Source organism: Dendropsophus ebraccatus, chromosome 1, assembly GCF_027789765.1.
Source record: "Dendropsophus ebraccatus isolate aDenEbr1 chromosome 1, aDenEbr1.pat, whole genome shotgun sequence".
NCBI classification, from domain to species: domain Eukaryota; kingdom Metazoa; phylum Chordata; class Amphibia; order Anura; family Hylidae; genus Dendropsophus; species Dendropsophus ebraccatus.
Window position 1 is genome coordinate 124,158,261 of NC_091454.1, and position 14,097 is coordinate 124,172,357.

The window sequence follows — 14,097 nt, forward strand, 5'->3', positions numbered from 1 at the left end:
ATAGTTATCAAAGTAGAGGATTAAGAAATTAGACCAGAGATTATCAAAGTGATGCACCAGGCGAATACCTGAAAATACCTGCAGATCTTTAAGCAAACCATGTAATTTTTGCACAAATCTTTCAAATATTTATTTGGCGTAAACCCTGTTCACCTAAAGGGAATGCCTGATTTATTATGGTTTACACCTGTTTTAGAGCATGTGTATATTTTTGCATCTGTCTCGGGGTAGTCGGATTTACTAAGAGCTGTAGTAAATGGGGATTTTTATAAGCCCAGTGTACTTGTATGCCAGTGTCGAATAAATTTGCCCCTTTGCCATCCTCTGCTAGGTTTTAAAGCAAAGCTCAGTAATTACAGGGCCCAGTTTGAGCTCTGTTATAGGGGCTTCCTATCATCTGTGTTCACCACTTATTATTATACATTACAAAATGCTTCCCAAATGAATCCTTGAAATGTAGTTTCTCCCTAGGTTTAACAGGCCTTTAACAGATGTCACATACAGATGTCAATACACAATAAAAACAGTTATAAAATAAAAAAGATAACAGAAAGACTAGCACTTCTGTATTGCCTCCTCTACTTTTTAAGCATAGGACCAAGCAATGGACCTAGACAGGTCATGTAGCAAACCATGTCAATTACAAGATTTTTGACTAGGTCACAACTTTTTTTTTTTTTGTGATTCAGGTAATTGTGTACAGGAGCAGGGACAATCGACAGGCCTCTATCAATCAGAATGGACTGTAAAAATTCAAAAGAACGTTCAAGTTCATTCAAGATGTTCCTCCCATAAGGTCTAGGAATTAAATAGTTAATGGCTCTCCCAATGGATAATAATATTCCTGTAGCCATCTTTTGTAGCGGCAAAAGCTAGGCTTAGATGTCAAATGTAATACTCTTTTTTAAAACATAAACACTAAACTCCTCCAGATTCCATGGTTTAGCACACCCCTGTCTCTCAATAAAATCTCTTGCCTGTCCAAAGGGTTTACTGTCATTACAAAGTTAAACATGTGGATATTAAATTATACACAATCATGATGACCCCTTTTTTTTATTTAGAGTCATTTTAGAAGGTTACATGTAAAATATAATCTTTAATTCCTTGCCTCAAGCTAATGGAGAGGCATTCACCTTAAGGGAGCCCTAGTTGAGCTACTTGTGACACTGATGCCCTGCATATTATTCTGATTTCCTCTGCCACATTCTCTTAAAGTGACACTGTCATGCCCTATTTGCATTTTGACTGCTCTCCACAGGTGTAAAGGGTAAATGTTACAGCTTTCATTTCTTATTTTATATTATACCTCAGGGTGATTGTTTTTATCACCTGTGGATTGGTATATGTGGACGGGGCCTTGCGGCCTTTGTGCCACATCTCTCCGCCGGGCAGGGCTAAGTGGCGCTAGGGGTGGAGTGGTCTGGCACAAAGGACGCGAGGCCCCGCCAACATATACCAATCCACAGGTGATAAAAACAACTTGTTACCAGAACAAGCACCATGAGGTGTGATATAAAATAAGTAATGAAAGCTGTAACATTTACCCTTTACACCTGTGGAGAGCAATCAAAATGCAAATAGGGGGTGACAGTGTGACTTTAACCCTTTAAGGACATGGCCCATTTTCGTTTTTACGTTTTCGGTTTTTCCTCCTTGTGTTTAAAAGGTCATAGCACTTGCATTTTTCCACCTAGAAACCCACATGACCCCTTATTTTTTGCGTCACTAATTTTACTTTGCAATTACAGGCTGAATTTTTGCATAAAGTACACTGCGAAACCAGAAAAAAATTCGAAGTGTGGTGAAATTGAAAAAAAAAACGCATTTCTTTTATTTGGGGGAAATGTGTTTTTACGCCATTCACCCTGGGGTAAAACTGACTTGTTATGCATGTTCCTCAAGTCGTTACGATTAAAACGATATATAACATGTATAACTTATATTGTATCTGATGGCCTGTAAAAAATTCAAACCGTTGTTAACCAATATACGTTCCTTAAAATCGCTCCATTCCCAGGCTTATAGCGCTTTTATCCTTTGGTCTATGGGGCTGTGCGAGGTGTCATTTTTTGCGCCATGATTTGATCTTTCTATCGGTACCTTGATTGCCCATATACGTCTTTTTGATCGCTTTTTATTACATTTTTTTCTGGATTTGATGCGACCAAAAATGCGCAATTTTGCACTTTGGGATTTTTTTGCGCTGACGCCGTTTACCGTACGAGATCAGGAATGTGATTAATTAATAGTTCGGGCGATTACGCACGCGGCGATAGCAAACATGTTTATTTATTTATTTATTTGTTTACTTTTATTTAAAACCTGGGAAAAGGGGGGTGATTCAGACTTTTATTAGGGGAGGGGGCTTTTTACTATTAACAACACTTTTTTTTTTTTTTTTTACACATATACTAGAAGCCCCCATGGGGGACTTCTAGTATATACACTGTGATCTCTCATTGAGATCTCTGCAGCATAGATATGCTGCAGAGATCCATGAGATCGGCACTCGTTTGCTTTCGGCTGCTGCAGCCGAAAACGAACGAGTGCCGAGCCGAGGACGGCGCCATCTTGGACGCGTCCCCGGCCGGCATCAGTAACGGAGATCGCTCCTCCGGGACAAGGTCCCGGAGGAGCGATCTCCCCCACTAGACACCAGGGAAACGTTGCCTCCGGTAATCGGAGGCAGCTGTCAACTTTGACAGCTGCCTCCGATTAGCTAATTAGCGGGCACGGCGATCAGACCGTGCCCGCTAATAGCGGCGGTCCCGGGCTACACGCGGCACCCGGGATCGCGGCACTTCAAAGCGGCCCTGCTTTGAAGTGCAAGTGAGGACATAGGACGTACCGGTACGTCCTATGTCCTTAAGAGGTTAAGCAGTAAAAACAGAGTTTTTTTTTGTATAGTACTTAGATGTGTGAGAATATAATACACAAAATTGTCTCTGTTCCCAAAATTCATTTTAACACAAATGCAATGTAACATTGTTTATGAAAAGTGGTTATATAAATGATGTATGCAGCTAAAGGGATGCAGAGATGAAATATTAGATTACTTGCTAACCTCCACTTGGCCATTAAACCAAGGAAAATGTGAATAATGGTCAAAATTCCACAAAATACAATAATAAACTTGGCATTGTGCAGATCAGGCAACAGTGTTTATTATTGAAGGTTAATAACCTGTGAAAAAAATGCACGTTTACCATTTTGTGTGAGCATTAAAACCCATACAGTGATAGAATAATAAGAACAACGGATAAAGTATTTAAAGTTTGGGAAGTAAAATAAATAAGCAAAAAAAGAAAAAGTGAAAAGGGGGGTCTATACAAAAAAATCATTAGATTCTACAGATCAAGAAAAATGACATTTACATTTTTACTCTATAAGTTAACAATATTACAAATAATAATATTTAATCATAATAATAAAATTGTGAAAAAAAATCTGTAACATTTATATAGTGTCCACTATAGTGCCATACAGAAATTGTCCCCCTTTCACATTCTCTCTTTTTTTCTCATCTGGGGGGGGGGGGGGGGGGGAGAACAAACTCTCAAAGTGGGGGGAAAGAACAAACAGTTAACTACAATCATTGCACTTTCACACTAGTACTATGTAAGCATTATGTACAGTCATTTATTTTGATATGAATCAGTTGTGTGGAAATTGACATCATTTTACGCTTTTGCGTTATGGTTAGATTAGACCATATGTTGTTTGTATTCCTTTGTTTTCCCTATTACATTATAAACCCATTTGAACAGATGCCTTATTCTACAATGCTGGAAATTCAACAGTGTATCGGTGCATTTTTAAATTAACTGGTTTTATGTGGGAAAAAAAGAAAAGAAAACTCAGAAAGAAAAATGTTATGAGAAAGGTAACTACTGTAGATGCTTTCAGGATAGAGTTTGCCAGCAATAGGCCATTTAACGGCCGTCGTTTTGGACTTCTGTCATTTTGAGACCAAATTTTGAAAACACAGATGTCATTGCAAGATAACAGACACTATTTGGCCTCAAAATGACAGACTGCAAGCAAATGGCAAAAAAAAAAAAAATTGGCGTGTGAACCTAGCCATACATGGTAAGATGTTTAACCAATCTTATAATATATCTCTGTTTAATCATATCATCACTAGAGATGGTCGAACATCAGGAAATCTTAGGTTCGATCGAACTCAAACCTTCACGAACCTTCAGCATTTGATTCCCAATGCTTTCCCGTTCCGTGGAGAAGGTGGAGACTGCCCGAGTACCGCCTGGAAAACAGGGATACAGCCTAGGTAATAGGCTGTATCCCTGTTCTCCAGGCAGTACTTGGGCAGTCTCCATCTTCCCCACGGAACGGGAAAGCATCGAGAATCGAATGCTGAAGGTTCGAGAAGGTTAGAGTTCGATCGAACCAAAGATTTCCCTTTGTTTGATCATCTCTAATCATCACACAGCTGGTGCTGTAGTGATACTGCCACAGTTTGTTTTGAGTCTTCTTTTTTCTTTAACTGAGAATAATCTGCTGACCTGTTGCTCACACTCATGCCATCAACGTTTTTCGGGTTTCCCTTCCTCTGTTGTGCATTATCTCTGTCCGAGCACCACTGTTGACCAGGCCTTATTCCGCTCTGGCCATGCGCAGAGGGTTGGATTTTTTTTTATGAGCTACTGTACCTGTGCGGGTCTTCTGTTTCTATTGCTAAGTATTCCCAGTATATTGATTTCCTTGTCCCATATTTCAAGAATCAGACCTCAGATTTTATAAAGTGGCACATCACTTGAATCAGTGCCATGGGCTTGAACTACACAAGGAAAGAAACTCTTATGTGCAAGGTAAGTGCTAGATTTCCTTTAAGAATTTTCCACTGATTATAGTCAAGCTTGATAATAAATGAATTGTTAAGTGTTTTATGGAAAGCTCTCTCTTAGTTTCTAGAGAGGTATATTAGCATATGTAATAACTCTCTAGCTTTCTTTCTCATAAACTGCAAATTAATTATCCGACTTTACTCACCATGATGTTGTAAATCTGAACAGTGTGTTAGAGGATCTCCATTTCTGATATCTTGTCTTCTTGTGCGCCTAAAAAAAAAGCCAAAGAAAAAGATTATTTGCATTCCCACTTAAAGACAAAATCATTGTATGAGGTAAAATAGTTCCAAATAGTTTATTCATTTAAATGCTTAATATAAGCTGCGCCTAAGCAGTAGTTACAGATCAGTGGGCCCCAAGTAGCTGATCTGCACAGGAGATGGGAGAAAGGGTGGGCCCCCCATTGATCAGCCAACTAATTACATTCTATAGTCATTGCATAATGTACTTAACAGTGTACAGTGAGCTACTGTGTATTTTCATTATTATCTATTGTCTGAAGAAAAGCTAAAGAAACCTTTAAAATATTGCTCCTATTTTAAGGTAAGAGATAATTTAGCATATTATGTAGTCAAATAACCAAATTCATGTCCAATTGTCATATTTCAAAGGCAATGTTCTTTCAGAAAAGCTAGACAAGCACATTTAAATTGTTCCATATTTGATTTAGAAAAGACGGGTCCTCGTTTTATTGTAATCCTTTGTCATGTTTCTGATCAAGTTCTTTACACATCTAATAGCATGTCACACAAAGATCAATACATGTTATTCAGAATATGTTTGCTGAGAAGGTGTGTGCAGCTTCTTCCAGGACAATTGGAAATATTGATCTCAGCCTGCAAACTGCTGACATTTTGCTCAATAAGAAAGAGAAGCATTGTTCAAAGGGTATTTCATTTTTCAGCTTTTCGTAGCAGGCTTTACGAATTTAAAGTGGTCTTATTATCTGTTTCAAAACTCCAAAACAATAAAAACTGATGTGAACATGTACTTTTTCAATCAATATAGTTATAATTATGAAGGCAGCATAATTAATATATAAATAACATGAGGTGTATTACTTTTTCTTTTACCATAGAATGTATGTATAGGAGCAAGGACTCCTCTCAATAGCCAGAGTCCCTGCTCCTGTATTTTTTTTTAGCTCCGTTTAAAATGATGTGCGTCATTTTGAGTCGAAAATAACGGATGTCATTTAGCTGTCTGGCCTCCCCTTAGTGCAGTGACGGGTGTTGGTACATTATTCTAGTTTGGGATACTAATTGGCCTTTGGGTGTGGCTTAATTGAAAAGTCTATTGAGTTTAATATTAAAAACGGAAAAAGAATGGTGACAAAAGCAAAACTGTGTGTGAAAAACTAATAAAAAACGTCTGCTGTTTGCAAAAGACGTCCGAAAATAATGATCATGTCATTATGATCATGACGTCTGCGGTAAAAATGTCCGTTATTCAATATATTGTGTGTATTGGACGTCCATCTTTCCATTGACTTCAATGCATTGCCATAGCAGTCAGTTAAATAGCGGCAATAGCAGATTTTATTTTAAATTTAAAAATCGGCCACCTTTTCTCTATTTTTGACATTGTGTGAACATAGCTGTACTCTGATTGACAATGTAAACAATATTTGATGGGCCGAGTGCTACACAGATGCACAGATGCATACAGCATTGATAGGCAGGGTGCAAGAGTGCACAGCCCAACAATTGTAGTAATAAAGTTATAATTTTAGTTATAAAGTGCCAACATTTTCCAGAGAACTTCACAATCCTGAGGGTATAAACATAAAAAAAATCTGACATTACAGAGATTTACATGTAATCATCAAGTCACACATGAGGAGTATCGGCCCTGCTCCCTGAGTTGCCTGGCCATCACAATTTGGTCCCCATGAAGGTTTCCCAGAGCCTTCCGTTTTCCCATTAGGACAAGCCTTCTGGTTATTAGACCTTGGAACTTAGGGCCCTATTCCACCGGACGATTATCGTTCAGATTATTGTTAAATCGTTCAAATCTAAACGATAATCGTTCGGTTGAAATGCAGTTAACGATTAATGACCGAACGAGAAATCGTTGATCGCTTTATAAGACCTGGACCTATTTTTGTCGTTGCTTGTTCGCAAAACGTTCGCAAATCATTTGCATCGAATAAGACATCGTTCAGTCGTTCGCAATAGATACGAACGCAATGGCGAATAAATAGCGAAGAAAAACGATCGCAATTATGATCATAAGTAACGATTATCGTTCCATGGAAATGAGGGAACGTTTTCAGGTCTTTCGCAATAGCGGTCGTTTGAGATTGTTAATCGTTAACGATTATGCAAACGATAATCGTCCGGTGGAATAGGGCCCTTACACTTGGCTTCTGCTGCCAGACTATCCTGCTTGACCTTTTGACAACTGATCTGTGGACCTACAGTATCCCTGAATGCCTACTGCATGTTATCTCCACTACCTTGCAAGCTTCAGGTACTGGCCCATCACTTTGCATGATCTGTATCCTCCTGTACTAATTCAGGAATGTATGTGCCTCTGTGTTTGGGGTTGCTCTTACCAATGGGAGTGTTCTAAGTGGTCAGAGACAGTTGAGGGTAAGATTAAGGCTTCACTCTAAGGCTATGTTAAAAAAAAAGAGAAAAGGCGGCCGCATTTTCTACTTAAAAAGACCTCCGTTATTGCTGCAATATAACTGATTTCAAAGCAATGCATTGAGGTCAATGGAATAGCAGACGTCCAATGCACACAGTGTATAAACTGATGGATGTTGTTTGCACAGACATGTTATTTTTTAGTCTTTCCCCCATAGTTTTTCTTTTTTCACATCCTTAAACCATTTTTACTATTGAATTCAATGGGATTTTCAATTAAGGACACATTTAGGGTATGGCACACTGAGGAAAAGGCGAGGGATTAGGTCAGGAATTGAAGAGGAATTTCAGCTTGAAATTCCTCCCGTAAAATATGTACAGAGCAAAGTCCCATTGTGTTCAATGGGTTTTCTGCTCTGTTGTTCACACTGCAGAATTTCCGAGCAGAATTTTCTGTTGTAGATCTGCTGGAGGAATCCTATAAAAGGCAATGGGGGGCTTAAATTCTGCTTGAATTCTGCCTGAAAACATTCTGCTTCAATTCCTCGAGATTTGCTCAGTGTGCATATACCCTAGAAGGGTAATTAGTCCACCTAAAATAAAATAATGTACCAACAGCCTACACTGAACTGACGGGCGGCCAATCGGTGAAATGACGGACTTCACTTATCAAAAACAGAGAGGAAAAAATGTTATGCGAACATAGCCTTACAGTTATTTCATGTAAATTTAAATACTGGAGTATGTTACACTTTGCGTTAACATTTCTCATTAACTATTTTATACTTCGCCTGTTTTCTTTTTGGGATTGCATAGACTGCATAGAAAATGTCTGAAACGCGAAGTGACGTCCCACTAGCGAAAATCATTAGTTTGTCTAGGCGTTCCATAAAATGTTTCATTTCACACAATAACCGCAATAATAATTAACATTATTTATAAAGCTATAGCAATGCACCATATGAATAACATGTTGCTGCATTATTGTTGTGTGCAATGCCCATTATTTATAAAGGGATTATTGAAATCTTTACTGTTTTTATATGATGTAAATCCTTTATTTATGAGTACAAATAGCCTAAATAGAAGACTTTACCTTTTATTTTTTTTATATTTTCTATATAATTCTTTTTAAAAAATATCTAACATTTGTAGAAGTCCATTCATAAACAAAAGCTGAGCACACAAAGCTTGGCGTAAATGGTAAAAATGTCATTGTAGAAAATGGCTAGAGGATTTGCAAAGTCAGGACACAGCAAAGGGGATTAGTCTGAGAACAGAGCTGTAAATCCGCTTCTAATCATCTCACTCAGCTTCCTGTATACAAAAGTCAAGTATTCTTGGTGTAGAGACACTCGGTTGCATCAGTCATGTCAGCTGTTATATAGGGATAATCAGTTATTTTCTGCTGGGGATCAAAGTCATTTCATACAAAGGCTAAAAAGGAAGTGTACTGCGTCTCCTATGCCTTGGAAGGTTGTTTATTGAATAGATTACTTACAGTCTACTTTGTGCATGCTAAGAACAGATTGCACAATTGCACAGAGGTGATTCAATTTGTTCAAGGACATTTTCAATAGAAAGCAATAACATTTAAATTTGAGATCCCATTGCAAATGTGATTGTTTTCTTAAGCAGAGAATTCATTTGTTTTATTACATTCGGCTGCCCACTCTAACCATGTAATATATCAAAATAAACCACGGGCACAAGTGGCTTCTCAGGAAAATTCCCCTTCATTATTTTTAGTCAAACATTTCAAAGAATAGCGCAGAGTAATTATGGCAATCTATTTATAGAATTACAGAAGAATATCAAACAAATGTCATATGTGGAAATTAAGTCAACACATGAGTTTATGAAATAGGAGCCACAAAGCATTTTCATGCAGCTAAGTGGTAACTTTGTCTGCGATCAACTGTGGTCTCAGCTCTTTGATATGTAATGAATGAGGGAGGAACGCTGCTTCAAAGGCAGTGATTATGAGTCATTCAATTATATGATAATTAATGAATAAATCGGTATGATGACCTTTCATGATAATGCGTCTTTATCATTGTGCTCCTTTACTTAGTTAATTTTTTTGCTTTCCGAGGCTGCTTCAGGACAAATGGACATATGTATGTTTGAGGCATTTCATTTCAAGCCATAAAATAAAACTCAGCAGCACATACCATCTGCCCTCTTTGCTTTCTTTCCTATAACACCAAGCAGCCATATGTTATGGAGATTATGACATGTCAGAAGAATGTTAAAGGCACACAGAGTGTAATACTCTACAGGCTAATACAATAAGCAGTATGTCTTAGAGGTTATCACCTTTTAGCAGTAGGAAAGTAGCGGGAGCATGAAGAACCATCCCAGGCACAATAGGGGTCCCTGGCAAGACAACATTCAGCACATGCTTTTCCATAAACATCACAGCGGTGTAAAGGGATCTGGGAAACTCCCATCGGTGAACCAATGTACAGTTGTTGCTGTAAAATAGATGTTAAGAGCTAAATTAGAGGAAGAAATTGCATGGTAAAAGTCTTTCATTGATTATATATGTTTCCTATGATTTGATGGACATAACAGTAAGAAACATTCTTTTTTGTTTGTTTTACTGACATACCTCTATGTTTACTGTAACTTAGTTTAGAGAAAAAGAGAGGGACAGAAATTTTATATAACATGGTGTTCATTGAAATGAAATATATTCACATGGTGAGTTCTACAGGATGTTTTATAGCTTTGTAGTTTTTCTAGTAGAGGGGAGACCAAGGAGGTGTCCCTCCACATAATTTAAATATGAAAACTCCTTAAAGGGTTTTAAGACACAATAAATATTTTAAAATGCAGTGGGAGAGCTTTAAAAATAAAAAAGGCATACTCAACAGGCCAGATCCCCTTCAGCTGCTCTTTAGATGTCTCAAGATTCCCACTGCTTCTTCCTGTTTTCAATGACATTTTATGGCTATGTTCACACAACGTCCAAAAAGACAACCGTTATTGCATCGTTTTAATTAGCTTTACTAAAATGCATTGAAGTCTATGGAATAACGGATGTCTTTTTCACACATTGTATTGAATGATGGACGTCTTTTGAGGCGGACGCATTCAATACAATGTGTGAAAAAGACGTCCATTATTCCATAGAATTCAATGCATTTTAGTCAAGCCAATTAAAATGATGCAATAACGTACATCTTTTTAAACACAGAAAGCGGACGCTTTTTTCTTTTTTAGACATTGCGTGAACATGCGTGCCTATGTGTGCAGAAAATTTCCAATTAGCCTAGTGATTGGCTGAGTAGGCATTTCCTACCAAAATAAAATGTCATCAGAAAAAGAAAGAAGTGAACCTTAGTGGGGACCAAGAAACACTGGTCGGCTATGTTTACACAACGTTTTTTCAGCTCCATTTAAAATTACGTCCGTTATTTTGAATCTAAAATAACGGATGTTTTTAAGCAGCCTGGCCTCCCCTTAGTGCAAGGACTGATGTTTGCACATTATTTTAGTTTGGGATTACTAATTGGACTTTGGGTGTGTCTTAATTTAAAAGTCCATTAAATTTAATAGTAAAAATGGGAAAAAACCGGTGACAAAAGTAGAACTGTGTGTGAACAACTAATAAAAAACGTCCGCTGTTTGCAAAAGACGTTCGAAAATAATGTTCATGTTCATTATTTTGATGTCCGCGGCAGAAACGTCTGTTTTTCAATGCATTGTGTGCATTGGACGTCCGTCTTCCCATTGACTTCAAGGCATTGCCATTGCAGTCAGTTAAATCACGGCAAAAATGGACATTTTTTCTCCACTTTTGCCTTCTTTATTTTTAAAGTGTCACCTCTACATTTTTAAATGGTTATAAAGTCTGGAAAACCCCTTTAAACATTCATCACTGAAGCCACTAACTTGGTTATTCAGGACATTATTTATTTTTTTTATTTACTGACATAGACAAGATATTTGCTTGCAAGTACCATACTATTACAGATATATTATTGTGTAAGTACATACAGCACACTATTTACTCAGATGTTTTTATGTTAAAAAAAAATAATAAAAAAGTGTGTTTGTAGAAGTAACAGTCTTGCACATGTATTTTCCCAAAAATCGCTGCACCTCTGTAACTAACTCGTTTCATTTTTATTTGCTCAAGAGTCTTGTAGTTGCTCCATTAACTGCAGTGCATAAACTGAATTAACTAACTTGAAATCATTTTTGTCCTATTAATGTAGAACACTGCATCCATATGGTTATTTACAATATCCAGAACATTACATACATTATATTATTACTACAGTATACTAGCTGTACGACATGTGATTCTCTATGAGCAATTCTACACTTACAAATAAATACAGTATCTGGGCACTATGACAAATACCACTTACATTATGGGAGAAAGCAATCCCCAGTCACTTAATGTCAAACTGTCCAAGACAGACAGAAAGCCTTGAAGCCTGAAGTTGTGTTTCCGCAGTAAAGCAGAGTATATATTTTGATGCATTTAACTGTAGTTCTGCCAGCACAACAGATCCTTCCTTGCTCTCAAATTAAACATGTTCTATTGCCAAATACAATTAACTCAAACATACAAAAAAAAACATATGGATAGTGCAAGCTGTTTCCAAGCTGCATTACGGTGTGTGTTTAAACCATTGTAATATCCAGGTAATACAGCACTTAAGAGCCAGAGATATCCTGCCTTCATTGTGTGCCTTAACCTTAAATCATACAAATGCAATAGTGAAAAATAATTTAGCATTCGTATTCAATGGCGGCATAAATGACACGACAGCCTCACCATAATCCTCATTTAATATAAATTCTTTTTCACATTGTTTTGCCTATGTATTATGCATAGCTTCATCTGGAATTTCAGAACACTGCATTTGAGCGTGAACAAAAGTATCATGGGACAGCAGGACATTTAATGTTTTAGTTTAAAATCTGCTTTCCAAGTTTAAAAATACATAGGTAAATAGTTTCCAGTAAATAGGACTGGATAATGTGGTTGTAATATGGTTATATTACAATGTTCATTCACCATATCAGCTTATTTTATGGAGACATTGTGGAGTTATATTTGTATGCTATGTAAAGTTGGTTAAAGTATCAGTCCACTTAACAGCCCCTGGAAATAATAGCTGTTCACACAATGTAAAGTTGACTCGCACCTTACTTTACATTGAAGAGAATAGTTAATTGATTTGCAAGTCAATTGTAAAAAAAAAAAATGTTCCTGCAACCGATACAGAGGTATTGGCTGCAGAAACGTGCTGAAAGCAGCCCTGCAGCCAGGGGTTTAACAGCGTCTGTTACTATGCAGTGAACGCTGGTAAACATAGTGTGAACATAGCTTTATTTGTAATTATGGGACCAGTTTTAAACTAACATTAAAGATGTATTTCCTTTTAAGATATGTTTCTATACATGGAAAAATTATAGGCCTGCATTAGAATCCAAGATAGACTTTGGAGCAAGCTCACAGTCTACCAGCTGACAAGTTTACATTGAGCTTATGAGCAATGAGTGTATGTAATAGTTTCCTTTTTACGTGTTCTTGAATGATGCTGTTCAAAAACCAGCTTATGTGAAATTAAAATAAATGGATTTGTTATTATATTAGCCAAGAGCTAGATCAACCAAGATGCTACACCTATAGAATAATAGAAATATAATAAATGAAGTAAAAGTCACTGCATACTTGCTTTGTGGAAATCTCCATGGAGGAAATTGTAGTTGGTTCCTGGAGAAAAAAGCACAAAAAAAATAGATTGGCTTAGTCTAATTAACATCATCTATGCTTGTAAATAATGTTCACATGTTGTATAAACAATGCCTGTTTTTTGGCACTCAAAACAATGGTTGTTGTTTTAAATGCAAATTGCATTGAAGTCTATAGGCAGCAGTTGGAAATAACTGACATGATCATTATTTTGATGGTTGTAGCAAACAACGGCCGTTGTTTAATAGGTTGTGTGAACAATGGCCGTTGTTTGCACTGACTTTAGTGCAAATCATTTCATTATGAAAAGACTGACTGTTATTTTTATAAGAAGTACGTTGTCTGATCATAGCCCTAACATCAAACAAAAAATGTTTATGTTGCAAATGCAAATGTAACAAATAGTTGTCATTACACTTTTTCCCCCCTGATTTATTCTAATTTCAGAGCTGTTTTGGGCATGAATATAAATTGGTATGCTCACCAAGGCTTTCACATACAGTATTTCTGCTCACATATTCTAAGCAGCCTATATTAACACTGGATTTTAAAAACACCTGCAGGATGCCTCAGAGAGACTTTCATAAAGCACATGCAATATGTGCTTATCCATGTAGAAATAATATTTCAAAGGGCTGAGAAGAGCTCACTTCTTTGTTACAGAATATAATCGCAAAGGCAAATAAAAGAATTTGGCAAAGAAACAAAAAGATTAAGAGAATCGAGAAATATAACTATTGTGTAGAAAACTTTCACAGCAATAAGGAGTAGTTTACTTAAACCCACTTATTTTCCACTCATAATGTCTAAAAATTATAACAGTCAAATTAGTGGCCCAGTATGTTAGGTATTTCAGTGGTAGCGTTGGTTAAATTGCCAGTTTATACCAACCACCCAACTAGACACAATGCCAGAG

General features: G+C 36.9%; 1 protein-coding gene across 1 annotated transcript in view; it reads right to left on the bottom strand.

Annotated features, from left to right (window-relative positions):
• Positions 1–14,097, bottom strand: part of SEMA3A (semaphorin 3A) — a 200,898-nt gene that overhangs the window by 20,804 nt on the left and 165,997 nt on the right. Inside the window, exons 13-15 of the mRNA XM_069978371.1 lie at positions 13,161–13,202; positions 9,782–9,939; positions 5,014–5,081 (exon numbers count right to left, since the gene is read on the bottom strand). Of these exons, the coding sequence (XP_069834472.1) occupies positions 5,014–5,081; positions 9,782–9,939; positions 13,161–13,202 (268 nt within the window). The remainder of the gene's footprint in view (positions 1–5,013; positions 5,082–9,781; positions 9,940–13,160; positions 13,203–14,097) is intronic.